A 27022-nucleotide genomic window follows, 5' to 3' on the forward strand; every position below is an offset into this window, starting at 1 on the left:
TCTAATGGATTGAAAAAAAAAAATTGGAAGGGATTCGAAGCTTATAAAAAAAAGCCGAGACATCGTAAAAAAATCAAGTCTTGCAACAAAAGGAAAATTCTTTTAAAATTCAAAAATGAATCCCTCTGTTATAATTTTTGTCTCTTTAGTTATTTTTTCCAGTGCTGAGGAACAAAAATATACGACAAAATACGATGATCTTGATGTCGATGAAGTGATTAAAAGTGATAGACTTGTTAGTAATTACGTTGGATGTCTTCTTGAAGCAAATCCATGTACACCTGATGCCGCTGAACTTAAAAGTGAGAAAATTTATTTTTAACAAAAAAAAAAAAAAAAAAGAAGAAGACGAAGCTGAAGTACACAACATTTATGATAAACAATTTTTAAATAAAAATAATTTTTTTGCCCAAAAAAATATTTCTTCTAGTTTTCATTAATCAACAAATTATAATAAAAAAAATATTTTTTAGGCAAAAAAAAATTGTAGAATTTTTCATTTTAAAGAATTATTTTTAAAAAATTTAAATTCAAAATAAACTAAAATTCAATTATTACCCGAAATTTTAATTCAAAATCAATTAAAAATCCAATAATTATCAAAAATTTTCAATTTAAAATTTAATTATTTACCAAGTTTTCGATTTAAAATGAAATAAAATTCAATTATTTTCTAAACTTTCTATTAAAAATTAATGATTTAAATATTCAATCAAAAATGAACTTAAATTAAATTATTATCCAAAACTTCAATTAAAATTAAATTATTTCCCAAAATTTTCAATACAAAATGAACTGAAATTCAATTATTTTCCAAATTTAAAATCAAATAAAATTGCATTAATCTCAAAAATTTAAATTCAAAATTAATTGAATTTTCAATAATTTGAATTTAAAAGCATCTAAAATTTAATTATTTCTAAAATTTTCCATCGAAAATTTTTTTTAAGAAATTTATTAATTTCAATTATAATTCTAAGGAAATTCAATTATTTTTTTAAAATTTCAATTCAAAATAAACTAAAATTAAATTATTACCCGAAATTTTAATTCCAAAATTTCAATTCAAAATCAACTCAAATTCAATTTTTACCAAAAATTTTAATTCAAAATCAATTAAAATTAAATTATTATCCAAAATTAATTATTATCATAATTTTCAATCAAACATCAACTAAAATTAAATTATTATCCAAAATTTCAATTCAAAATCAAAGAAAATTCAATTATTTTCCAAATTTTCAATTTAAAATGAAATAAAATTCAATTATTTTTAAAAATTTCAATTTAAAATCAATTAAAATTCAATTATTTTCCAAATTTTTAATTCAAAATCAATTAAAAATTCAATAATTATCAAAAATTTTGAATTTAAAATTTAATTATTTATCAAGTTTTCAATTTAAAATGAAATGAAATTCAATTATTTTCTAAAATTTCTATTCAAAATTAATTATTTAAATTTTCAATCAAAATTGAATTTAAATTAAATTATTATCCAAAATTTCAAGTAAAATTCAATTATTTTCCAAAATTTTTAATTCAAAATGAACTGAAATTCAATTATTTTCCAAATTTAAAATCAAATAAAATTTCATTATTCTCAAAAATTTGAATTCAAAATTAATTGAATTTTCAATAATTTGAATTCAAAATTAATTGAATTTTCAATAATTTGAATTTAAAAGCATCTAAAATTTAATTATTTCTAAAATTTTCCATCGAAAATTTTTTTTTTTGAAATTAAATAAAATTCAATTATTTTCTAAAATTTCTATTAAAAATTAATTATCCAAATTTTCAATCAAAAATAAACTTAAATTAAATTATTATCCAAAATTTCAATTAAAATTCAATTATTTTCCAAAAATTTTCAATTTAAAATCAAATAAAATTTCATTATTCTCAAAAATTTGAATTCAAAATTAATTGAATTTTCAATAATTTGAATTTGAAAGCATCTGAAATTTAATTATTTCTAAAATTTTCAATCGAAAATTTTTTTTTTGAAATTTAATAATTTTAATTATAACTTTAAGGAAATTCAATTATTTTTAACTATTTTAATATTATTCTTTGAAAATTCAACTATCTTAAACCATTTTTCAATTAAAAATGATTTTCAAATTATTGTATTTTGTCCTCATTTTCTAAAAAATTTTTAGTGAAATCAACTAAAATTTTAATTACAAAACACTTAAAGTGTCAATTAATTTCAAAAATCTCAATTTTAAATCTTTGAAAATTCAATTAAATTAAAAAAATGTTTTTCAAAAATTGTTTGATAAATTATTTTTAGTTCTGGTAAAATTTAATAATTGTTTGAAAATTAACAATATCTTTTGAAATTTAATTATTTCTAAAAATTTCAACTTTAACCCTTCGAAATGGATTATTATTAAAAAAAAATTTTTTATTTAAAAATCTGTAAAATATTTTTGTTAAAATAAAAAACAAATCCACTTTTTTTTGGAATATAAATCGACTAAAACGACTTTTTTGTGTCTTTAAGTTGATTCGAGTCCTGTTTTTTTTATAATTAATATTTAATAGGTATCCGTTGGCCCCTGGAACCTTAAAAATTAATTTTTAAAAATAAATTTTTTTCAAATTACTATCTTGTTTTTTTTTTGTATTTTTTGTATTTGTATGCAATTTTTGATTCAATATAAAAGTTTAAAAAAAATTTCGTTGGTAAATGTTGTGTACTTTAGCTTCATGAATTGAATTTTCGAATTTGGAATTTTAATGAAACTTATTCCGAAATTTGGAAACACAATTATACAACTTTGGTAAAAATGAGAAAAAAAAATTGTCAAAATTTGACACGTCATAAGATTCATATTCAAAAAAACACGTGAAATCAGAAAAGGCCAACTTCAAGTTAGGACAGAAGGACAGACCAAGCATTTTATTATTTAATTTTTAATTCTAGATTTAAAAAAATAAAAAAAAATTTCTTTTTATTGTGTACAGAAAATCTTCCGGACGCTATAGCAAATGAATGTGCAAGTTGCAGTGAAGCACAAAAAATAGGATCGGACAAATTTTGTCAATTTTTAATTGACAATCGAAAGGAGGATTGGGAAAAATTGGAGGCAAAATATGATCCAACAGGAGCCTATAGAACAAATTATATAGCAAAATTGGAAAAGGAAAAATCAGGACAAAAGTAAATTTGATGAAAAAAAAAAAAAAATTTATTTCTATTTATACATTGAAATATTTCGAATTTCTTTTATAGGATATTTATGATATTAGAGTATCAATATTTTAACCTAAGAAACAATAATTGTAAAAATTATAATATACAAATAAAGATTAACAGATTTTTTTGTTATAATCAAACGATTGAAATAACCTCAAAAGTAAAAATTAGTTTCTAACAAAATTGTAATTAAGTTTTTAATTTATTTAAATAATTACACTCTGTATATGTGTAAAAATGTAAATACAGGGAGAAAAAAAAATTGCTAATCAAAAATTTCGAAATAGTTAAGAATTTTTTTGTTTCAATTTTCGTATATAGGTTTTAATTTATTTTTATCTTACCATAATTTTTTCGACTTTCTGATGACTTCTTCTTCTTCTTCTTCGTTCTTTAACTCCTTTATGTGTCCTACCTTTATTAATGTTTTGATGATAAACTTTCTGATATGACGGATATGACAATCCCGTGTGTTTGACTTAAACATAACCTCAAATCTACCTTATCGTTAAACGATAAATAATCACGAATTTTAGTTCCCAAAAACTCCACCCCTAGCGCTAGTATCGTGTAATAAATAATTGATCCACAAAAAATAATTGTTTACTTAATATTATCACAATTTAGCAAGTGAAAAAAAAAAATATTTTAAATACATATAGGTGAATTAATAATATAAAAAAGATATACATGAATCGAATATTAGAGAAAATTGTATAATTTCCAAAGAAACAAAAAATGGAAGTCGAAGATTCATTATCATTGGAAAATGATGGCTCACAAGTTGTACGGGAGTTGCAGGTAAAAAAAAAACAAACAAATTTAACATGTTTTTGATTGCGAACAATTATAAACTTTCTTTTTTTTATTATTTCATTATAAAAATAAAAAAAATTGCCAATTTTTACATTTTGACGAATATTATTTTCAATTCGTAAGTAACAATTTTTAATATTTGACAATTATCAACAATTGAATAATAATTTATTTTGAAAATAAATTCATGTTCTTTACAAAAAAAATATAAAAGTACTTTTTTCATCTCTTTTTTCTAATTATAATATAAATTAATAAAAAAAAAATTTTTTTTTTCTCTTCCTCAAGGCATCTATTATTCGTTTTATCGAACAAAGTCTACAGGCGTATACAACGAAAAAGTTATCAATTGGCCGTATTGAATCGTTTAATGAAAAAAATGAATCGTGGACAAATTATGTTGAAAGATTTGAATTATATTGTGAGGCAAATGATGTGCCAATGCAAAAAAAAACAATTATATTTTTAACAGCAATTGGCTCAAAAATGTATAATATTTTATGTGATATTTGTTCGCCTGATAAACCACGTAATCAAAATTATGAAAAATTAATTGAATTAATAAAACAATATTTAGAACCAAAATCATCAACAATTTATATGAAACGATTAAAATTTGGTCAATGTCAACAGGCAAATGATGAAACATTAAAAGATTTTATTGAAAAATTAAAATCATTAGCATTAAAATGTGATTTTAACAATGATAATATAATGTCAAGATTGAGAGATCAATTTTTACTTGGAATTAATTTAGAAAGAATACGTAATCGTTTGTTAATTGAAAAACATTTAACATGGAATAAAGCTGTTAAAATTGCCGCCATAATGAATGACGAAACAGTTAGCGATGGTAATATTTCGAAATTTCAATTTTAAATTAAAAAAAAATTCACAAAAAAAAAAACTAAACTACCCCGTACACGCAACATTGATTTTCGTGCACGGTCAAAATGGCTGGAATTAAAGTATTTTGTAGCTAAAGTCCTACCGAACAAAAAAATGTTAATGGAAAAATCCGCCAAAAATTAATATAGTTTTTGAGATGAAAAATAAAAAAGTTGAACGAAATCGAGCCCGAGAATCAATGTTGCGTGTGCGGAATTCTTTATTGGACAAAATAAAATAATTTTTATTCATTTTTAACGATAAACCGATTAATAATAATAATAAAAATAACAAAATTTTTTGAAAAAAATATTTCACTAAATTTATGTATAATTTTTTTTTAATTTCAGACGATATTTTAAAAATGCAATTAATATCAAAACCAGTGGAGAATAATTATCAAATGGTAAAAAAAAAATTGACTTTATTGCATGAATTTTTTATTTAGAAATTTAATTTTCCTTTTTTATTTTATTTTTTTTTTGGTAGGAAATTGGTAAAACTGATCAGAAGGAAACTCGACGATCAGGAAGAATTTCAAAAAGACACGAATCTGATGATTTTACGTATGAAAATACAACGTCGAAACGACAAAAAACTAATAATGTAAGTTTCAATTTATTTATTAGATAAATGGAAATTTACTTTTTTTTTGCGTTTTATATTATATTTCTTTGAATCGAAAATTAATAAACGAAACATGTTTTGTAATAAAATTTTACAACTATTAATATATTAATAAATAAATATAGAAATTGTATTTATGTTTTTTAAATCTTATTTTTTTAAATTAAAAACTAATGTATGTAATAAATTGTGGTTGATTAGTAAAAATATATAATTTAATTATAAATTATTAATTTATGTAATTTTTTTTTTTTCCTTTGCTTTTTAGGATCGAAAAGAGACCAGCGAGGACGAGACAGAGATTCATAATTTAAAATTGGAGAATAAAAAATTGAGATTAGAACTCGAGGAAACGAATAGAATGCAAAAAGAATTGACTGTTCTTAATCGTGATTTACAAAGTCGACTCGTTAATGATTATGAAGAATTACGAAGTAATAAGAATTCTTTTTTTTTTTTTTTTAATTTTTCACGAAATTTTTGTGTAAATTTTCCTAAATTTTTTCTTTATTTAAAAATAAATTAAATTTAAAGAATAAATAATTTAAATAAATTAAATTTCTACAAAAGAAAAAAACTCAATTTTTTCAATATTTCAGCGTCACTCGCTAATGTTTGCGCCACAGATGTGAATCATCAATTGGGAGATGTTTTTTTGCCAATCGGTTATGTAAGAAGAATTGACAAAAATGTGAGTTTTCTATATAAATAATTTTCCTTTTTTTTTCCCTAATACTATTTGAAAAAAGGTTTCTCATCATTTTTTCTCTAAAAAAAAAATTTTTAAATATAGTATAAATTTTTCTATTATTACTCATTTGTGAATTTTTTTAATTTATATAATATATATTTTTTTTTATTTTAAATAAATACAATTTTTTCTTTTTTATAGAATTATAAAAATAAGTATAATTATTTGAATATTATTAGAAATAAATAAGGAATTAATTATTATTTTCTTATGAAATTTTTTTTTTTTTTTTTTTTTTTTTTTTTCTTTTTAGGTTCATTTGGGACGTGATGTTTGGATACCAAAATCAACGTACGACACGGTAATGTGCACAGCAAGAAATCCAAGTATTTTTATTAAAAATATGGCACTCGCTGTTTTTGGCCATGAAACATTGGAACGAAGTTCCGTTACTGGACAATTGTCAAATAGAACAAGAAAATTCTATGAAGGACCACCAAAACAAAAACTCGATCCAACAAAATTACTTGCGATAAAGGGTATTTTAAAATTTTTTTAATTTAATTTAATTTTCATTTCAATATAATAAAATTTATTAATAATTTAAATAAAAAAAAAAAAAAAAAAAAAAGAATTTAATAGTTTCTTAATTTATAAATTATAATTTATAATTATTATTAATACAACATTTTATTAATTATTATTATTTAATTTATATAATAAATAATATAAATTAATAATCGATTTTAAATTATAATTTTTTAATTTTTATTTTCGCATAAATTCACAGACGTTTTTCGATATTGGCTGCAAGATATTAAAAAAGTTGACGAATGTACAACGGATATTGAATTGAGAAAAGTTGGCTCGTACATTGGACACAAAATTGCTGATTTAAATCGGAGAAAAAAAGATACAGGTAAAAAAAATGTAATGCAATAATTTTCAATTTATAAAATTTCCTATTAATAACGAAATTATTATTTTTTTTTAAATTTTCTTTTTTATTCAATTGAAACAACAAATATTTCTACTTAATATTCTATATTATTACTATTATTATTATTATTATTATTATTATTATTATTATTATTATTATTATTAAATATTGATGTTAGATGTATTTTTGTTTTTGTTAATTTGTTATTATTATTTATAGAAGAGACTCAAAGATCGTCAGAGGATTTTAATCGTTCAACGGAAGATTTTCAACGTGCCGATCAATATAATCATCAAAGAACACCGGAAATATTTCCCGTTAATTTTCAACGTGATTCACAAAATCCATCGCGATCATCAATTGTTTACGATAGAAATTCTGAGAATTATGATATGTTAATGGTTAATGTAAAAAGTGAAGCAAACGAAGGAAATGAAGAATCATCATTGAATGGTAGTAATGAAGCTGTTTTTATAACAGATGAAAAAATATCAAATGTTAATGGACTTTCAGTTGACGATGTTAATGACGATGTCAACAATGTTGAGGATGATTCGTTTATTTCGTATTTATAAAAAAAAAAAAAAACAACGCATTAATTAATCTCTTTTTTTATACTAAAAAAGAAAGAAAATAATTTCTATCATTTTTTTTTTTAGGGTATTCCTTAATTTTAATATATATTGATTGAGAAAAAAGTGTTTTTTATATTTTTCTACATGTAAAAAAAAAATTATTTTACTTTTTCTTGACGATATTAAATTTTTGTTATTTTTTCATGATTGGAGATAAAAAAAAAACATTTAATTAAACGAGAAAAAAAATGTAATAATAAAATATTTTTATTTGTGATTTATCAATTATATATATATATATATTATATAGTGTTCAGAAATATTGTTTTAAAAATTAAATTGAATTTAAACGATAATATTTCTTAAATGTAGGCGAAAAAAGTAAAATAAATGAGATATTTTTTTTTTTGTATATAAATATAATTTTCTTTCTGTTCTTGTTTCAAAATATTCATTTTTCAAAAATTTTTAATTAGAAAAAAAAATATTTTAAATAAATAGAATTAATAATTTTATTAAATAAATAATTTAAAAATAGTAAATTAATATTATTATTTTATTTATAAAAATATATTTTTTATAGACTAGAAAATTTTTAGTTTCTTTTTTTTTTGCAAAAATTTACATATTTTGTTCTTATTTGTTAAATTTTATTTTATTTAACAAACAATATTAATTGTTTCTTTTTTTTTTTTAATTTTATCAATTTTTATATTTATTTAAATTAATTTGAAATTTGGCGCCATTTTACTATTCAAAAAATTTTTATTTTTGTTTAGAAGTTTAATAAAATATGTATGTGTGTAAATTAGAAAAATTAGAAATTTCTAATTAATTTCAAATTCTCTAATGTTAATTAATTGTGTACTAATTATTTAGCAACAGTTTATGAATATTCGTATAACATACGGTAAATTTTTATATTGACTAGTGTAGTTTCCAAAACATGAGGAATTCATAGGTTATCACAGTTCGTAATTTTATTATATTTTGTTTTCTTTTATACAAATTTTTTGTGAAAATACAGAAAAGTTGTTGATAAAAGTAATTATTAAATAAATCTACTTTAAGTATAGAAAAAAAAGTGAATGAAAATTATATGTGCAATTTACACGGTAAATATGAGACAGAAAAAAAATGTGTTTTGTGTTGTTACTATATATTTTCCGAGCTTAAAAAACCTTATTTATACTCTTGAAGAATTATTTATTTTCCAAATTACTCATTAATTCGAATATTTTATTTTTTTTATATATATAAATCAACTGAAAGTCAGAAGGAAAAATAACAAAATATTAAAAATTTTGAGGTTATATTTATAATATTTAGTTTTCATTTAATTTTATATATATACAATATATATCATCTCTTGATGATATTTAGAATTTTCAACTTAATATTCAAATTTCTTTTTCTACTTTTTATCAACACTGTTTTATTTTTCAAAGAAAATCAAAATTATTTTCTGGTATTTAATTTAAAGAAAAAAAAAAAAAAATTTCCCATACCTTTTTTTTTTATTGCGTAAATAATTTTTCAAATTTTAAATTTTCGTAGAATTTTTTTTAGGGGAACAATTTATTTTTTTTAAAGGAAAAAAAAAAATTCGCAAATACGCGCGCGTATTTTACGATGATGTCATCGCAAAACTTCCGAAGTGGATTTCAGTAAATTTTATTTGTTTCCCTTTTTTATTGTGTAGAAACTGTGTTATATATAGAAAAAATATACATGTAAACATTTATTTACTATATATACATATATATTCATTATACGATTAACGGAATATAACAGGAATTTTGTAAATTATTTCCTGCCTTTTTATCAGGTAAATAAAATTTTTATTTTCTAAAAATATAAAAATTGTTTACGTACTAACAAAATTTAAATAATAAATAATAATTAGTTCTTATAAATTATTTAATTTTGCTACTATTTTAAATATAATTATAATAATAATAATAATAATAATAATAATAATAATAATAAATATTATTATTATTATTATTATTATTATTTAAATTTCAGTATATTTATTTATATTAATCTTAATAATTATTTTTTATAGTAATATTAAAATTATTGTTAATTTTTTTTTAAATACAAATTTTTATTTTTCAGTAGTTTATAAATTTCCCAAAATGACAGAAGAGGAAAAAGAAAAGGAACTCGTGAAAATAGCAGAGGAAAGTTCCCTTGTAAGTGAATAGAATTTTAGTTTTTTTTTTCCCCCCATTTTCTATTAAATTTATTGTTTAATAATTTTTAATTTATTTTTACATAAAAAAAAATAGTGTGGAGGCGATGAACGATCTGATAAGGAAACAGTGGAACCTCGTTTTGAATGTCCAATTTGCATAAGTTGGCTAAAAGATCCAGTATTAACATCATGCGGTCATAGATTTTGTTCCGATTGCATCAATACTTGGCTCAAGTATAAATAAAATAGAAATTTTACAACTGAATTTCTTTTTTTTCTTTTAAATTTAAATAGAAAATAATTTCTTCTTCTTTTTTTTCTGCAGAAAACGAGGTTCAAGTTGTCCAGTCGATAGTAAACATTTAAATCCAGATGTCGATTTATTTAAGGATCTTTTTACAAAAAGAGAAATTGCACAACAACGAACACATTGTCTTTATCGTGAATATGGTTGTCACATTGAAATTTCGCCAATTGATTTGGAAAATCATTTAAATGAATGTTCATATAAAAAGCATGCTATTGAATCACAGGAAAATTGTCCATTCAAAGATATTGGATGTCGGGAAATATTTAAATCAACCGATACATTGAAACATCATTTAGAAGAGGGAATGAATTCTCACATGACGGTAGAATTTTTTTTTTCTATAAAAATATAATTATTATATAATAATAAAATGCTTGGTCTGTCCTTCTGTCCTAACTTGAAGTTGGCCTTTTCTGATTTCACGTGTTTTTTTGAATAGTAATCTTATGACGTGTCAAAATTTTGACAATTCTTTTTCTCATTTTTGCCAAAGTTGTATAATTGTGTTTCCAAATTTCGGAATAAGTTTCATTAAAATTCCAAATTCGAAAATTCAATTCACGAAGCTAAAGTATACACAACGTTTACCAACGAAATTTTTTTAAAACTTTTATATTGATTCAAAAATTGTATACAAATACAAAAAATTTATGATGAGAAAAAAGAGGCGCCAGGAAATTTCGTACAAGATAGTAATTTGAAAAAAATTTATTTTTAAAAATTAATTTTTAAGGTTCCAGGGGCCAACGGATACCTATTAAATATTAATTATAAAAAAAACAGGACTCGAATCAACTTAAAGACACAAAAAAGTCGTTTTAGTCGATTTATATTCCAAAAAAAGTGGATTTGTTTTTTATTTTAACAAAAATATTTTACAGATTTTTAAATAAAAAATTTTTTTTTAATAATAATCCATTTCGAAGGGTTAAAGTTGAAATTTTTAGAAATAATTAAATTTCAAAAGATATTGTTAATTTTCAAACAATTATTAAATTTTACCAGAACTAAAAATAATTTATCAAACAATTTTTGAAAAACATTTTTTTAATTTAATTGAATTTTCAAAGATTTAAAATTGAGATTTTTGAAATTAATTGACACTTTAAGTGTTTTGTAATTAAAATTTTAGATGATTTCACTAAAAATTTTTTAGAAAATGAGGACAAAATACAATAATTTGAAAATCATTTTTAATTGAAAAATGGTTTAAGATAGTTGAATTTTCAAAGAATAATATTAAAATAGTTAAAAATAATTGAATTTCCTTAAAGTTATAATTAAAATTATTAAATTTCAAAAAAAAAATTTTAGAAATAATTAAATTTTAGATGCTTTTAAATTCAAATTATTGAAAATTCAATTAATTTTGAATTCAAATTTTTGAGAATAATGAAATTTTATTTGATAATTGAATTTCAGTTCATTTTGAATTGAAAATTTTGGGAAATAATTGAATTTTACTTGAAATTTTGGATAATAAATTAATTAAGGTTCATTTTTGATTGAAAATTTAAATAATTAATTTTGAATAGAAATTTTAGAAAATAATTGAATTTTATTTCATTTTAAATTGAAAACTTGGTAAATAATTAAATTTTAAATTGAAAAATTTTGATAATTATTGAATTTTTAATCGATTTTGAATTGAAAATTAGGAAAATAATTAAATTTTAATTGATTTTAAATTGAAATTTTTAAAAATAATTGAATTCTATTTGATTTTAAATTGAAAATTTGGAAAATAATTAAATCTCAATTAAAATTTTGCATAATAATTGAATTTTAATTAATATTGAATTAAAATTTTGCATAATAATTGAATTTTAATTAATATTGAATTAAAATTTTGGGAAATAATTGAATTTTAATTGATTTTAAATTAAAATTTTTGAAAATAATTTAATTTTATTTGATTTGAAATAGAAAATTTGGAAAATAATTAAATTTTAAAAGATTTAGAATTGAAAATTTGGAAAATAATTGAATTTTCTTTGATTTAGAATTGAAATTTTGGATAATAATTTAATTTTAGTTGATTTTTTATTGAAAATTTTAATAATAATTAATTTTGGAAAATAATTGAATTTTAATTGATTTTAAATTGAAATTTTTAAAAATAATTGAATTCTATTTGATTTTAAATTGAAAATTTGGAAAATAATTGAATTTCAATTAAAATTTTGCATAATAATTGAATGTTAAAAGATTTTGAATGAAAAATTTTGAAAATAATTAAATTTTATGTTTAATTTTGTATTGAAATTTTTAAAAATAATTGAATTTTAATTGATTTTGAATTAAAAATTTTTGAAAATAATTTTATTTGAATTGAAATAGAAAATTTGGAAAATAATTAAATTTTAAAACATTTAGAATTGAAAATTTTGAAAATAATTGAATTTTCTTTGATTTTGAATTGAAATTTTGGATAATAATTTAATTTTAGTTGATTTTTGATTGAAAATTATGATAATAATTAATTTTGTATAATAATTGAATTTTAATTGATTTTGAATTAAAATTTTTGGTAATAATTGAATTTTAGTTGATTTTGAATTGAAATTTTGGATAATAATTTAATTTAATTTCATTTTTGATTGAAAATTTGGATAATTAATTTTGAATAGAAATTTTAGAAAATAATTGAATTTTATTTCATTTTAAATCGAAAACTTGGTAAATAATTAAATTTTAAATTGAAAATTTTTGATAATTATTGGATTTTTAATTGGTTTTTGAATTAAAATTTCAGGTAATAATTGAATTTTAGTTTATTTTGAATTGAAATTTTTCAAAAAATAATTCAATTTTATTGAGATATATATTTTTTTTAATTATAAACAATTGTTAAATTTCATAAAAATTTTAATTGAAAAATAATTTTGATATAATTGAATTTGTGATGTATTTTATTAAAATTATTAAAAATAATTAATTTAGTGAAGAATCATTTTAGTTCAAAATTTGTTAAATAATTGAATTGAAGAAGATCTGAAGAAGATCTACATTTTATACTAGAAAAATATATTTTATTTACATTTTTTTTCAAATGTAAAAAAAAATGTCGCATTTTATTAAAATAAGTCGATAAAAGTCGTATTTTTGAAAAAAGTCGGAAAAAATTCGTATAATCCGAGGCCTGTAAACATATAATTTTCATTATTATCATTTAATATGTAATAATATTCTAATAAATTAAATTATTATTGATAATCTTAATCTTTAATTTCTTTATAAAAAACAATTAAGTACTCAATTTGGCGCGCGTTTAATTTTGCTAGTTTTAAATTAAAATAGTATTTTTCTTCAATTTTTTTTTTTTTTTTTTATTTCAGATGATTGCAACTTCTTTATCTCATTTAACATTAAAATCAAATATCGATGCAAAAGCAGCCGAAGCAAAATATTGGGATCCACCGTCAAAAGAAGAAACTGAATCTCAACCTATTATTCAGTAAGTTGAATTTTCATAATTTTACAAAATCCAATTTTTTTTTGAAATTAATTTTCTTTCCAGTGAATTATGCGAGAAAGTTGTAATGTTGGAACAAAAAAATCGTGAATTAACATTTGCATTGGAAAATTTACAATCATCAATTATTGAACGCACTTGTAATGGTTCATATATTTGGAAATTGGAATTATTTCATGAGAAATTAAATAATATGATGGAAAATCGAATGAATATGTTTTTTAGTCCATCATTTTATACAAGTACAATGGGCTATAAAGTTTGTGCAAGAATTAATGTATCGCATAATAATTCTGATTTTTTATCATTGGTATTGCATCTTGTTAAATCGGAAAATGATGATACACTTGATTGGCCATTTGAAGGATGGATATCATTTTTACTTGTAAATCCTGATGATACGCGTAAAAATATTTTAGAAACAGCTAAAACACAATCAAATCTTGAGGCATTTAAAAAACCAATTTATAATATTAATCGACGTAGTTATGGTTTTACTGAATTTATATTAATTAAATATTTAGAGAGTTTTGTGAAAAATGACACTGTTATTATACGAATTGATGTGAAAACTGTGAATCGTTTAGATAAAGAAATATGTGGTGATTCATTGCTCACTGAGGAAACATTTCAAATTCATACTGAAGTTTAATTTTTTTATAACAATGTGATATTTTTTTTTTTTTATCTGTAAATATTCTCAGGAAATTTTCACGGGGGGGGGGGAGGAGAAAGAAAGGCGACTTTTTTTTAGTCCCTTGAGATTATGTTTTAATAAATTGTAATTTTTCTGTTTCAATGGATTTTTTTTTATCGTCGGCAAAAAAAAAAAAAAAAATGAAATTTTCCACTTCGGAAGTTCTTTTTCCTTTCTATGGTTAAAAATTTTTTTATTTTATTAATTTGTAATTTTGATTTCAGTTCGTTATACACAGGAATGAAAATAGGAAAATTTTTGTTTTTTGATGAACGCAAAATTATTAACAAAAAAATTTCGAAATGAATTTTATTCAAATTCTCTTCAGTTGCATTATCATTCATCTTGGTATTATTATAGGACTTATTTCAATTTTGAAAAATGATTTAACACAATTTTTGAGACAAGCATTTTGTTTTGGAAAATTTGCTGAGAATGTGCCGAATTCATTGATTAGTCGACTTGAAGTTCCAAAACGGTTAGTGTTTTACATTTTTTTTTTTTTTTTTTTTGTACAAAATAATGAATAGTTCAATATAAGAATAAAATAAAATTCTTTTTTTCAGATGGTTTAAACATTTCTACATTTTTGCAGTTCCACTTTCGACGTTTGCAATATTTATAGTTGTAAAGAAATATTTTTTTCATCATGAAATTTCGAATTATATTTTTTTCATTTTAGATCTCTCTTTGGGAAAAGATAGAGAAACAACAGGTAATTTTTGTATTTTTATTTATATAAAAAATTGTTCGTTAAATTAAACATTTAAAATTAAAAATAAAAATAGTACAAAATAATTAAAATTTTATAATTAAAATTTTTTTTTTTATTCAAATAGTGAAGAAACAATTATTTTTTTTTTCGTTTCAGTATCACCTGCAAATACTCTTCTTGCACTTATTCTTCTAACAATTCATTTTACAAAAAGATTGTACGAAACTCAAAATGTAAATGTATTCAGCGATGCAAAAATGAATATTGCACATTATCTTATCGGTTTTTTGCATTATTTCAGTCTGATTATTATAATTATCGGCGAATCAGAAGGATTTGTTAAAGGTATCAAAAAAATTATTAAAAGTCTAAAAAAAAAGGAAAATTTAATTAATAAATTAATTATTAAATTATCCGATTAGAAAAAAATGACAAATTAAAATTGTAAATGATAAATTTTATAATTTAATAATTTATTCCTCCTTTTTTTTTAATTATTTAAATAAAAAAATATATATATTTTTTTTAATTCACGACAATTATTACAGGTTCGATGGTGAATTTCAAAAATTCATTGCAAATAAAAGATTATTTTGGTGGATTAATTTTTCTTGCCATGACATATGAACAATTGAAATCGAATATAATTCTTTCGAATTTACGAAGAAATAAAAAAGGCATTGTCATGACGAAAGAATATAAAATTCCTCATGGAAGACTTTTTAACTATATTACGTCGCCTTTACAATTTAGCGAAATTGGTGTTTATGGAGCGCTGCAAATTATTTTATCCGATAGCTCCTCATATTTGTTTATTTATTTATGGGTCGTTACAAATCAGGTGAGAAAAATCTTTTTTTTTTTGCTCTAAAAAATTAATTTCAATTCAATTTATACAAACTTTAATTTCAATTAAATTAAATAATTAAATATAAAGTAAAATAGTAAATAAAATAATTTTAATAATAATTAAATTTTTTTAAAATTTAATTTATCATAATTAAATAATAATAATAATAATTTTGTTTACAGTTTTTGTGCGCTCTCCTGTCTCACGAATGGAGTAATAAAAATTTCAAAAATTATCCCCAATCGAGAAAAATAATTATACCATTTTTATTATGAATTCAGTGAAAATATTACAAGATAATTAATTATATTTTTTTTTAAATAATTATAAAATTTTTAACATAAAGAAACCAAAAGAAATGTAAAAACTTTTTTTTGATTTAAATTAAAAAAAAACATTTTTTTTTTTTAACAGTAAAATAAAAAATTGTGTGTATATATATTAATTAAATAATTAAAATAGTTATAATAAATTGTATTAAAAGAAACTCGATTATTTTTGATACATAATATTTTTATTTAAATATTTAAAAATAGTTTATAGTTTTATCGATTTTTGTTAATAAATTCCCCAAGTAAAATTCTATATCGAAATGATTTGAAAAAAAAAACTTTTTTTTTTTTTAATTTATTTTAATTAAATGCTTGTAATATAGACGCGACAGTTGCACACACCTAGTAAAGGAGTGATAAAAAAAAATCGGTCGCAAAAAAAAAAGAAATTAAATTAAAATTAATCATGAATTTGGTAAAAATTGCTTTTTGTATTTTATCCCTTTACATTGGAATTAATGGAATAATTATTTATTATTTTAACAATTATTTGCCGGATGTTATTAAACAATTTTTTAACTATGGAAAATATAATTTGAATATGCGAAGTCAATTTATTTCCAAGCTTGAGCTGCCAAAAAAGTGAGTATCTTTAATATTTAATATTTATTATTTATTAATTTTGAATATTATATTTTCAAATTAGAAGAGAATCAAAAAATGTAATTATAAAATTAATTTCAATAAAAATTAAATTTTTAATTTTTAACAAATAAAATTCAATTATGAAATAAATTTGAAATGAAAATAAAATAAAATAAAATAATTTTTTTTACCAATTATAAAATTAATTTCAATAAAAATTAAATTTTTAATTTTTAACAAATAAAATTCAATTATGAAATAAATTTGAAATGAAAATAAAATAAAATAAAATAATTTTTTTTTACCAGGTGGTTTGGACATTTTTATATCGTCACAGCTCCACTTGCCATATATTCTTTATTTTTGACAGTTAACAAATATTTTTACAATGAAAATATTCCGGAAAATATTTATTTTATTTTAGATTTATTAATGGGACACAATAGAAAACCATTGGGTAAAGAATTTTTTTCTTTTTATATTATTAAATTATAATTTTTATTTTTAAAAATGTAAAAATTAATTTATTTCAATCTTATACATGAATTTAGAAATGATTTTCAAAAAATTTAATTTATAATATAAAAAATTGGCAAAACTGTAAAAATAATATATATTTTTTTTTAGTATCTTTGCCGCAAACAATTCTTGCATTATTTTTGATATCCACTCATCTTATAAGGAGAATTTACGAAACTCAATTTGTGAATGTTTTTAGCGATTTGAAAATAAATATTTTTCACTATATTGTCGCATTTTTTCATTACTTTAGTTTCATTGTTGCTATTTTGGGAGAATCGGAAGGATTAGTTAGAGGTATTATTATATAATAATTATTTTTTAATTAATTTATTTTTTTTTAATTTTTATTATTAATTTTTCAATTTTATTTATTTTTTTTTTTTCAATTCAAAAAATTTTCATTTTCAAAAGACATTTCATTGTAACAATTAGAAAAAATATTGTGAAAATTTTAATAAAGAAGAAAAAAAAAAAATAAATAAATTTTTTTTTGGAAAAAAACAGGATTTGAGCAAAATTCTCATAATACATTGAAAGCAAAACATTTGATAGCGGCAATAATTTTTCTCTGGATGAGTTATCAACAATTACAAACAAATATTATACTTGCAAATTTACGAAAAGACAAAAAAGGAATTGTCGTGACAAAGGAACATAAAATACCACGAGGAGGACTTTTTAATTATATTTCCTCTCCATTACAATTCACCGAAATTGGAATGTACACGGCCATACAAATAATAATAAATGAAAGTAAAACGTATTATATTTTTTGTATGTGGGTCGTCATTAATCAGGTAAAATATTTAATTATTATTAATATTCAAATCCCAAAAAATTTAATACAAAATGATAATTAATTTTAATTTATTAAAAAAAGTTATAGCAAATTTTTAATTATAGAGAATTTCTCTCTTTTTATTAAAAAAAAAAAAAGAAATTAAATAACCCCTTTTTATTGAAAAAAATTATAAATAAGTTAATTAATATAATCGAATTAAAAAATATAGTGATTGAAAAATATTTTTTAAAAATTAATAGAAGAAAAAAAATTATTAATTTTAATTATTAATATTTCTTTTTCAGTTTATATCCGGTCTTTTGTCGCATCAATGGCATAAAACAACTTTTAAAAATTATCCACCATCTCGTAAAATTTTAATTCCTTATTTATTTTAAATAATTGTGAATTTTATATTTGAAAAAAATAAATTTATTATTTGAAAAAGTGAATTTTTCTCTCAATCAAATTTTGAATTGACAAAAATTGAATTTGGAATTCAATTAATTTCAATTTGTAATTGTTTCTATAAAGTACAAATTTTCAAATTTTAATTTAATTCAAAAATTTTATTTTGAAACTAGCAAAATTAAACGCGCGCAAGCGCGCCAAATTGAGTACTTAATTGTTTTTTATAAAGAAATTAAAGATAAATATTATCAATAATAATTTAATTTATTAGAATATTATTACATATTAAATGATAATAATGAAAATTATATGTTTACAGGCCTCGGATTATACGACTTTTTTCAAAAATACGACTTTTATCGAATTATTTTAATAAAATGCGACATTTTTTTTACATTTGCAAAAAAATGTAAATAAAATACATTTTTTAGTATAAATTGTAGATCTTCTTCAATTCAATTATTTAACAAATTTTGAACTAAAATGATTCTTCACTAAATTAATTACTTTTAATAATTTTAATTAAACACATCAAAAATTCAATTATATCAAAATTATTTTTTCAATTAAAATTTTTATGAAATTTAACAATTGTTTATAATTTAAAAAAAAATATCACAATAAAATTGAATTATTATCCAAAATTTCAATTTAAAATCAACTCAAATTCAATTATTACCAAAAATTTTAATTCAAAATCAATTAAAATTCAATTATTATACAAAATTAATTATTATCAAAATTTTCAATCAAAAATCAATTAAAATTAAATTATTATCCAAAATTTCAATTCAAAATCAAAATTCAATTATTTTCAAAATTTTCAATTCTAAATCTTTTAAAATTTAATTATTTTCCAAATTTTCTATTTCAAATCAAATAAAATAAAATTATTTTCAAAAATTTGTAATTCAAAATCAATTAAAATTCAATTATTTTTAAAAATTTCAATACAAAATTAAACATAAAATTTAATTATTTTCAAAATTTTTAATTTAAAATCTTTTAAAATTCGATTATTTTTCAAATTTTCAATTTCAAATCAAATAAAATTAAATTATTTTCAAAAATTTCAATTGAAAATCAATTAAAATTCAATTATTTCCCAAAATTTTTAATCAAAATTAATAAAAATTCAATTATTATACAAAATTTCAATTGAAATTCAATTATTTTCCAAATTTTCAATTTAAAATCTTTTAAAATTTAATTATTTTCCAAATTTTGAATTCAAAATCTTTTAAAAATGTAATTATTTTCTAAATTTTCAATTTAAAATCAAATAAAATTCAATTATTTAAAAAAATTCCAATTACAATTCAATTATTTCCCAAAATTTTAATTCGAAATCAATTAAAATTCAATTATTTTCAATAATTTGAATTTAAAAGCATCTAAAATTTAATTATTTCTAAAATTTTCCATCGAAATTTTTTTTTTGAAATTTAATAATTATTTATATATTTATTACGAGTAACAATAAAATTTTTGTTAATAAAATATATAAATAATAAAATAAAAATGTAATTAAATATCCGTAAATTTTAGTAAAAATACAATTTTTACTAAAAAAGAAATTCTAAATTCTAAATCGAGCTAAATAAGAAATTCTCTTTGTTTAAAAATATAGAAATTAAATTAAATAAAAATTGAAGTATTAAAAATTGAGTCAAGTTAAAAAAAAAATTTGGTTTTATAAAATATTTGCCGTTTCTGGTTCTATATATTAATATTTAAAATAAAAATTATGAGGAAACTATTACTTTTGTGAAATAGCAAAAAAATATCACTGTCGCTTTATTTGATTTGTCAGATTGTATATATAGGATGCGTACTGAGAGTAGGACACAAGAGTACACACAGCTCTCAGTGAAGTTTTAGTACACTTTACTTTCTAAAGTAGGCATTGCACTTTACTAAAGAATATTCTATCTTTATAATAGTAAATTCATCTAGATATATTAAGTTGAATGTTCGCGAGCATTAACCATGAACTTGATTGCAATTATTTTTTCCTTTTTCTCCCTTTACCTTGCAATTAATGGGATACTTATGTATTTTTTTAAAAATTATTTACCCGATATTATGAGGCAGGCCTTTAATTATGGTAAATACGCCGAAAAAAAGCAAAATCAATTTCTTCAAATTGTCGAATTTCCAAAAAAGTGAGTTTCTTTTTCTTTCATCAATTTCTTTTAATTTTAAATAATTAAAATTTTAATAAATTCATTCATTAATATTTATAATCTAATTTAATACAATAAATAATATAATATTTTATATTTAAAATTTTTTTTTTAATTATAAAAATTAATTTATAAAAAATAATTATTAATTAATTATTTATTAATTAAAATTATAAAATATAAATCAATTATTTTCACATTTTAAAGAAAATATTGAAAAGAAAAATTTTCTGTTTAAAAAAAATAGTTTTAGATTTTTAAAATATTTTTATTTATAATTTTGAAATTGACAAAAAAAATTAATTTGCATAATATTATATTGTTACAATTGAACTCTTTTAATATGAAGAATAAAGTTCAACACCTCCATATTTTTTATTTTAGTAAATATTCCTTTGAAATTATAAACATTTTTCATTCTCTAATTCTTTTATTTTATAAAATAATATTTGCATTTTTAAATATTCTCGAAAGAAAAATATTTTTAAATATTCTTTAACTAAAATAAATTTATTTTTTTATATAATATTAATATTTTTATAATTTTTTTTGTATTATTATTTAAAAAAAAATTCACTTCTTTTATTATTAATCCATTATTTTGGTTACAGTTTGAAATTTTTTTTTATTTAATTGTAAAAAAAAGAACCTAAAATACAAATAGAAAATAAAATTCAATTTTCAGATGGTTTCGACATTTTTACATTGTTGCTTCGCCAATTGCAACATTTTGTTTATTTATAACAATTAGAAAATATGTCAACAATGAAAATGTACCTGAATTTATTTGTACAATTTTGGATTTATTAATGGGAAGCGAAAGAAAGCCATTGGGTAAAATTTTTGTTTAAAAATTATTAAATAATTCGCAAATATTTGTTTTAGAATTTATAAAAAAAAAAAGAAATTTAGATAATCATTTTTACATTCTAATTATAAATGAGAAAAAGTATTTTTATTATTTATTAGTTTTTTCATTAAAAAATGTTTTTAATTGAATTTTTAATTACCTAAATTAATTTTTTTTTTTTAAAGTTAATTTTTGAATTTTATTTACAGTTTCTTTGTCACGTACAACACTTGCCATATTTCTTGTCACTATTCAAACAACAAAACGAATTTACGAAACTCAAAGTGTAAATATTTTTAGCGATGGAAAAATTAATATTTCTCACTATATTGTTGGATATGTTTACTATATTGGTTTAATTGCTGCAATTTTAGGCGAATCCGAAGGTTTTAACAAAGGTAAGTGAATTTTTTTTTTTTCATTTAATTTGAAAAATAAAAAATATTTCAGCATTCATTTAAATTGATATTAAAATTACTTTATTACTAATATTGTTTTCAAATAAAATTGAGAGAAAATTATTTTTATTTTATGAAGTTTAATGAATTTTTTTTTTAGTATTTTTATATATATAATATTGTTTTTTAGTGTTTTTCTTTTTACGAAAATTATAGATACCATGAGAAATTCAAAGATTGATTCATTGAAAATCAAAGATTTAATTGGAGCTATAATTTTTCTTTGGATGAGTTATCAACAATTGCAAACAAATATTATTCTTGCAAATTTACGAAAAGACAAAAATGGCATTATCGTGACAAAGGAGCATAAAATACCGCGAGGCGGACTTTTTAATTATATTTCCGCACCATTGCAATTCACCGAAATTGGAATGTACATGGCTTTAAAAATTATTATCAGTCAAGGTGAAACGTATTTTTTCGTTTGTTTATGGGTCGTTGTTAATCAGGTGAGAAAAAAGGAAAAAAAAAATTAAGTATAGAATGTAAATTTATATATTATATGAATTTCAAGATTTATTAATTTTTTTTTAATTTTATTAATTCAAAAAGAAAATTAATGCAATACTAAATTATTTCCTTTTTTTTTTAGTTTGTAACTGGTCTTCTGTCGCATCAATGGCACAGGAACACATTCAAAGATTATCCTCCATCACGTAAAATTATCATTCCTTATTTATTATAAATACTGCATATTTTATTTTTATACAATATTAATGTCTAGATAAAAAGAAAATTTTTTCTCTCTCTTAAATAACAAAAAAAAACTGAAAATTGCACCATTTCGACACTAGTCGCAAATTTTTCTTTTAATTTTTTTTTTTTTTTGTTTTTCCATTTGAATTTTTATTTATTTAATTCTTGAAAAAATAAACTGAAGTCAATTTATGAAAATTTTTATAAAGAAAGGATTATATTACACTATTATTTTCATTTTCTTTTTTTAATAATATTATTAGTTATTTATAACAAGTATAACACTTAATACGCATTTCATACACACAATATTGGGGGGAGTGGAAGTAAAACTTCTAAAATTGTACACGCTCAACACATTTACAATTATATTAAACTTTCTGTATAGAAAAAAAAAATAATGTGAAAAAAAAAACAATATTTTAATATTCTAGGCGCCTGGAATGAAAATTATGATTTTGGTCAACAAAAAAAAAAAAAATGTTTTCCTTTTTTTTTCTTTTAATCATTCATGATTTTTCTGATTTTATATTTAAATGGGACAGTTATCTAAATAGAAGGCTGAAAAAAAAGAAGAATTAGTTATTAGTAAAAAAAAATTATTCATTTCAATAATCTGTAAATTTAGTCAAATGTTTCAAAAACAAAACTATTTAAAATTTGTAAATTTTTTTTTTTAAACTTATTCTTTGATAATTTTTTTTTCTTTGAAAAAATTATTTTTTTATTAAAATCTGGAAATTATTATTATCTATTGTTTTTTTTTTTTTTTTTTTTTTTTTTTTGAATTTATTTAATTTATATTTCAATTTTTTATAGAATGAGAAAAAAAATTTAACATTTGACTAATTTTCATATAAAAAATTATATATTTTTTTTTTTTAAAGAAAAAAATTACCTGTATGGATATCCCTGAGTTTTATTTCTGAAAATGGACAAAAGAAAACTAAAGAATACAGTGACTAATCCCACGCCTATCACAGCAAAAATTCTTCGTTTTTTCACATCGCCTTTTCGTGCCGCTGCCTCTGTCATGAGAATCATTCCAAAAACAACAGCAGCGTCTAAATTTGAAACAAAATTTAAGGAAAATAATTCCAATTTTTTTTTTTCCTATTTAAAAAACAAAACAATTTTTCTATTCAAATTAAATTATTTCCTAAAACTCAAAAAAAAAAAAAGAAAAAGTAAATAAATTTAATACCAATTTTTAGAATTTTAACAAATAAAAAATTGCTTTTCTGAAATCAAATTTTTGAAGAAAATTTTTATATTTTCGCATATTTTTTTTTTTGTGGAAAATTAAAAAAAATTTTTTTTTTGCAAAATAATTTAAAAATTGAAAATTTAAATTAAAATATTAATATAAATGAATGAATATTATGAAAAAGGATACACAGCATTAAAACTATGTAAGTTTCTAAAATAAATTGTCCTTGCGATGATCCATGAATGTAAACAACATTTCCATTTGGCGATCTATGAACAAATGGTGGACTTCGAATATGATTCCACATTTGTCCCGAGATCATTGTTAATGTGAAGAACTGAAAATTTACAAGAAAAAACAAAGTAAAAAAGAGATAAATAGAATTAATTAATTTCTAGAATTTTTTTTTTAATAGTAATTCTAATAATTGTAAATAGAATTAATTTCTATCATTTTTTTTTAAATTTAATTTATTAATAGTAATTCAAATAATTGTAGTTTTAGTTATTATTTTAATTAGTAAATTGAATAGAAAAAAAAGGAAAAAATAATATTTCATTTTTTACGGAAATTAATTTAATAAAATGAAGAAAAAAAATTGTAAATTTACCATTGCGCAAAGTCCCCAGAGTGTTTTATTATAAATAAAGTCCAAATTATTTCTCCTTAAGTACAAGAAACCACCAATGAAAATTGACAATATTGTAACGACAAGTGTTCCCGAATAATTTGGTGGACGGAAAACTCGTATCTAAAATTGAAAAATGGATTTTTTTTAAAAAATATTTTCTAATAATTAATAAAAAAAAAAAAAGAAAAATTAAACAGAAAAATATACTTGAATATCAGTTCGTTCGGAAATCCATTTTGCAATTGCTTCGGCACCAAAACCAACTCTTTGAATGTCCATTGTGTCACCTGGTTTTGATTTTCCTTTAGCTGGAAAATGCATATAAACCGGCGCAGTATTGAGTCTCATCTAAAAAAACAGAAATTCATTTTTCATTCAATTTTTTGTTTTATATTGAAAACAAAACAAATTTAGACAAAAAATTTAAATTACAAAATTTTAAGTTTACATTACTTTTAAAATTTTATATTTTATTTTTTTAATTTATAATTTTTATTATTTAAATAAAATTTTTAATAATACTTTTTTTTTTAAATAAAATTTCTAATAATTTTTAAATAAAAAATTTAAATTAATTTTTAAATTTATTACTTCTTTCTATTAATCTGAAATCTAATATATTCTCATACTGAGAGGGAAAAAAAATGTAAAAAATATTTATTTAAAAAAATTATTTACTAATTGAAAAACATCAGATCCTTCATCGAAATCCACAGATGCGAAGAATAATTTATTCGAAAACGATTGAGAATATCTAAATGAATTTGCTACTATCGTAAATTCATCATTCGCCATACTGAAAAAATTAATTAAAATTATTTATTTATTGAATAATTTATCGATTTAAAAAATATTTATTTAAAATAAAAAATAAAATAAATAAATAAAAAATTAAATAAATAAATAAATAATAATAATAATAATAAATAAATAAAAATAAAAAAATATTTATTTAAAAATATTTAATAATAATTTAAAAAAAAAAACCAAATAACATAAAAAACTTTTATATTTAATTTTTAAAAAATTATTTAATAAATTCTTAATAAAAATAATAATAATAATAATAGCAATAGATTTAAATAAATAAAATAGAAAATATAAAAATTTCTTACCTACAAAGTTGGCACTGCCTTTGCGGTGCCATTGCAGTAAACATAACAACAACAGAATAATTCCTTGGGGTTGTTTTTAAAAATTGTTTAAACCTTGCTCCATTAAATTTAATAACAGATCGTTTCATAGCCAAATCAGTCAATTGTTGTACACGTTCAGCCAATGAGGCACTCTGACTCTGTAGATTTTTATTTCATTTATTAGTAATCCAATTTTTGTTATTTTTTTTCAATATTTCTCCCCCCCCCCCAAAAAAAAATTACGTAAAAAATGCAAAAAGCTTTCATAACCTAAAAACAAATTTTTCATTTCCATATTTCTAAGAGAAAAAAAAATAAAAACCCTAAAAATTACCATCCACAATTGAAATAACAATTTAAAATTCCATTATTAAAAAAAAAAATTACAAATAAAAACCAAAAATTTTTATTATTCGACACTTTTGAGGTTATGTTACATAAATAAAGAAATCTTTGAAATAATCTGAAAAAAAAGCAAATAAAATGCTATTCGATATAAAAATTCAAAAATTTTTGTTTATATAATTAAAAAATAATATAAAAATCTAAAAATTAGAAAAATATTTACATTTACACGAGAACGCAAATGACGTGTCAAATGAAGATTCGATCTTCATTTTTTTGTACACACAACAAATACAATAGTAATGGAAAAAAAAATACTTACACTTTTTGTCCTATATTGACAGGTGACATTATTTGTATAATATAAAATGAGTCCTAGTAGAGCGAATAAAAATTTGAACTCCATTTTTATTTTTCTTATTTAGCGATTTTGACAAGCTTGTGTCAAAATCGCACACGAACAAAAACGATGTACACAAGTAAAGAAAACCGGGACACGACGACACACACCACCAATAAGACAACGAGCAGACGAATTTCTTCTGTCCGGTGGGGTTTTGACGTGGCAATCAAATGAGTGTTTTTAATTTTCTATTTAATTTATTAAGTAAAAAGAATATTTTAATGTAATTAGTAAAAATTGACGATAAATATTAAGTTTCATTAAATTTTATTGTGAAACAATTTAATTAATGAAAAAAAGTGAAAATTTTAAATTTTATTTTGATTATATGAAGTATAAAAAAGCAGGGATGGACGCATTGTTATTAAATTCTCAATGTTAAATATTAAATTTTCTAATTAATACCCAGGGGGTTGTTTACAAAAATATTTAACAGTTATTTAATTTCTCTAATTGGAAAAAATTGGAATTATTTTTAATA

The 27022-nt window shown here is 19.5% G+C and overlaps 6 protein-coding genes across 15 annotated transcripts; 5 read left to right on the plus strand and 1 right to left on the minus strand.

Annotated features, from left to right (window-relative positions):
• The first annotated feature begins 50 nt into the window (after nucleotides 1-50).
• On the plus strand, nucleotides 51-3348 carry LOC127281183 (ejaculatory bulb-specific protein 3-like). Its single transcript, XM_051304779.1, has 2 exons — nucleotides 51-302; nucleotides 2977-3348. The coding sequence occupies exons 1-2, from the start codon at nucleotides 116-118 to the stop codon at nucleotides 3174-3176; spliced, it is 387 nt and encodes a 128-aa protein (XP_051160736.1). The 5' UTR covers nucleotides 51-115; the 3' UTR covers nucleotides 3177-3348.
• Nucleotides 3349-3555: 207 nt separating this feature from the next.
• Nucleotides 3556-7761, plus strand: LOC127281179 (uncharacterized). The gene is made up of 9 exons (XM_051304765.1): nucleotides 3556-4009; nucleotides 4313-4877; nucleotides 5263-5318; nucleotides 5402-5518; nucleotides 5808-5973; nucleotides 6139-6230; nucleotides 6544-6769; nucleotides 7021-7149; nucleotides 7390-7761. Exons 1-9 carry the CDS (start codon nucleotides 3947-3949, stop codon nucleotides 7743-7745), a joined length of 1770 nt encoding a protein of 589 aa, XP_051160722.1. The 5' UTR covers nucleotides 3556-3946; the 3' UTR covers nucleotides 7746-7761.
• A 901-nt stretch (nucleotides 7762-8662) lies between these two features.
• On the plus strand, nucleotides 8663-14529 carry LOC127281180 (TNF receptor-associated factor 6). Of its 10 annotated transcripts, none has more exons than XM_051304766.1 (7): nucleotides 8663-8860; nucleotides 9540-9573; nucleotides 9867-9943; nucleotides 10040-10179; nucleotides 10271-10577; nucleotides 13594-13712; nucleotides 13776-14529. In XM_051304766.1, the coding sequence occupies exons 1-7, from the start codon at nucleotides 8834-8836 to the stop codon at nucleotides 14380-14382; spliced, it is 1311 nt and encodes a 436-aa protein (XP_051160723.1). In that variant the 5' UTR covers nucleotides 8663-8833; the 3' UTR covers nucleotides 14383-14529. The 10 variants fall into 10 exon arrangements, with proteins under 10 accessions (XP_051160723.1, XP_051160724.1, XP_051160726.1 ...); XM_051304767.1 differs by having other exon boundaries at nucleotides 9870-9943; XM_051304775.1 differs by having other exon boundaries at nucleotides 8695-8860; nucleotides 9315-9573; nucleotides 9870-9943.
• A 1759-nt stretch (nucleotides 14530-16288) lies between these two features.
• Nucleotides 16289-18664, plus strand: LOC127281182 (polyprenol reductase-like). The gene is made up of 5 exons (XM_051304777.1): nucleotides 16289-16906; nucleotides 17218-17366; nucleotides 17537-17725; nucleotides 17936-18228; nucleotides 18518-18664. The coding sequence occupies exons 1-5, from the start codon at nucleotides 16731-16733 to the stop codon at nucleotides 18608-18610; spliced, it is 900 nt and encodes a 299-aa protein (XP_051160734.1). The 5' UTR covers nucleotides 16289-16730; the 3' UTR covers nucleotides 18611-18664.
• A 1638-nt stretch (nucleotides 18665-20302) lies between these two features.
• Nucleotides 20303-22856, plus strand: LOC127281336 (polyprenol reductase-like). Its single transcript, XM_051305008.1, has 5 exons — nucleotides 20303-20788; nucleotides 21495-21643; nucleotides 21869-22057; nucleotides 22274-22569; nucleotides 22713-22856. The coding sequence occupies exons 1-5, from the start codon at nucleotides 20613-20615 to the stop codon at nucleotides 22803-22805; spliced, it is 903 nt and encodes a 300-aa protein (XP_051160965.1). The 5' UTR covers nucleotides 20303-20612; the 3' UTR covers nucleotides 22806-22856.
• A 144-nt stretch (nucleotides 22857-23000) lies between these two features.
• On the minus strand, nucleotides 23001-26666 carry LOC127281335 (tumor suppressor candidate 3). Its single transcript, XM_051305007.1, has 8 exons — nucleotides 26461-26666; nucleotides 25773-25951; nucleotides 25336-25453; nucleotides 24865-25005; nucleotides 24637-24777; nucleotides 24213-24363; nucleotides 23715-23880; nucleotides 23001-23377 (listed from the first exon to the last, which is right to left on the minus strand). The coding sequence occupies exons 1-8, from the start codon at nucleotides 26542-26544 to the stop codon at nucleotides 23362-23364; spliced, it is 996 nt and encodes a 331-aa protein (XP_051160964.1). The 5' UTR covers nucleotides 26545-26666; the 3' UTR covers nucleotides 23001-23361.
• Between the last annotated feature and the right edge of the window lie 356 nt (nucleotides 26667-27022).

This window comes from Leptopilina boulardi, unplaced genomic scaffold (genome assembly GCF_019393585.1).
Source record: "Leptopilina boulardi isolate dan_hultmark-lab unplaced genomic scaffold, ZJU_Lbou_2.1 LbouV2_266, whole genome shotgun sequence".
Classification (NCBI taxonomy): Eukaryota; Metazoa; Arthropoda; class Insecta; order Hymenoptera; family Figitidae; genus Leptopilina; species Leptopilina boulardi.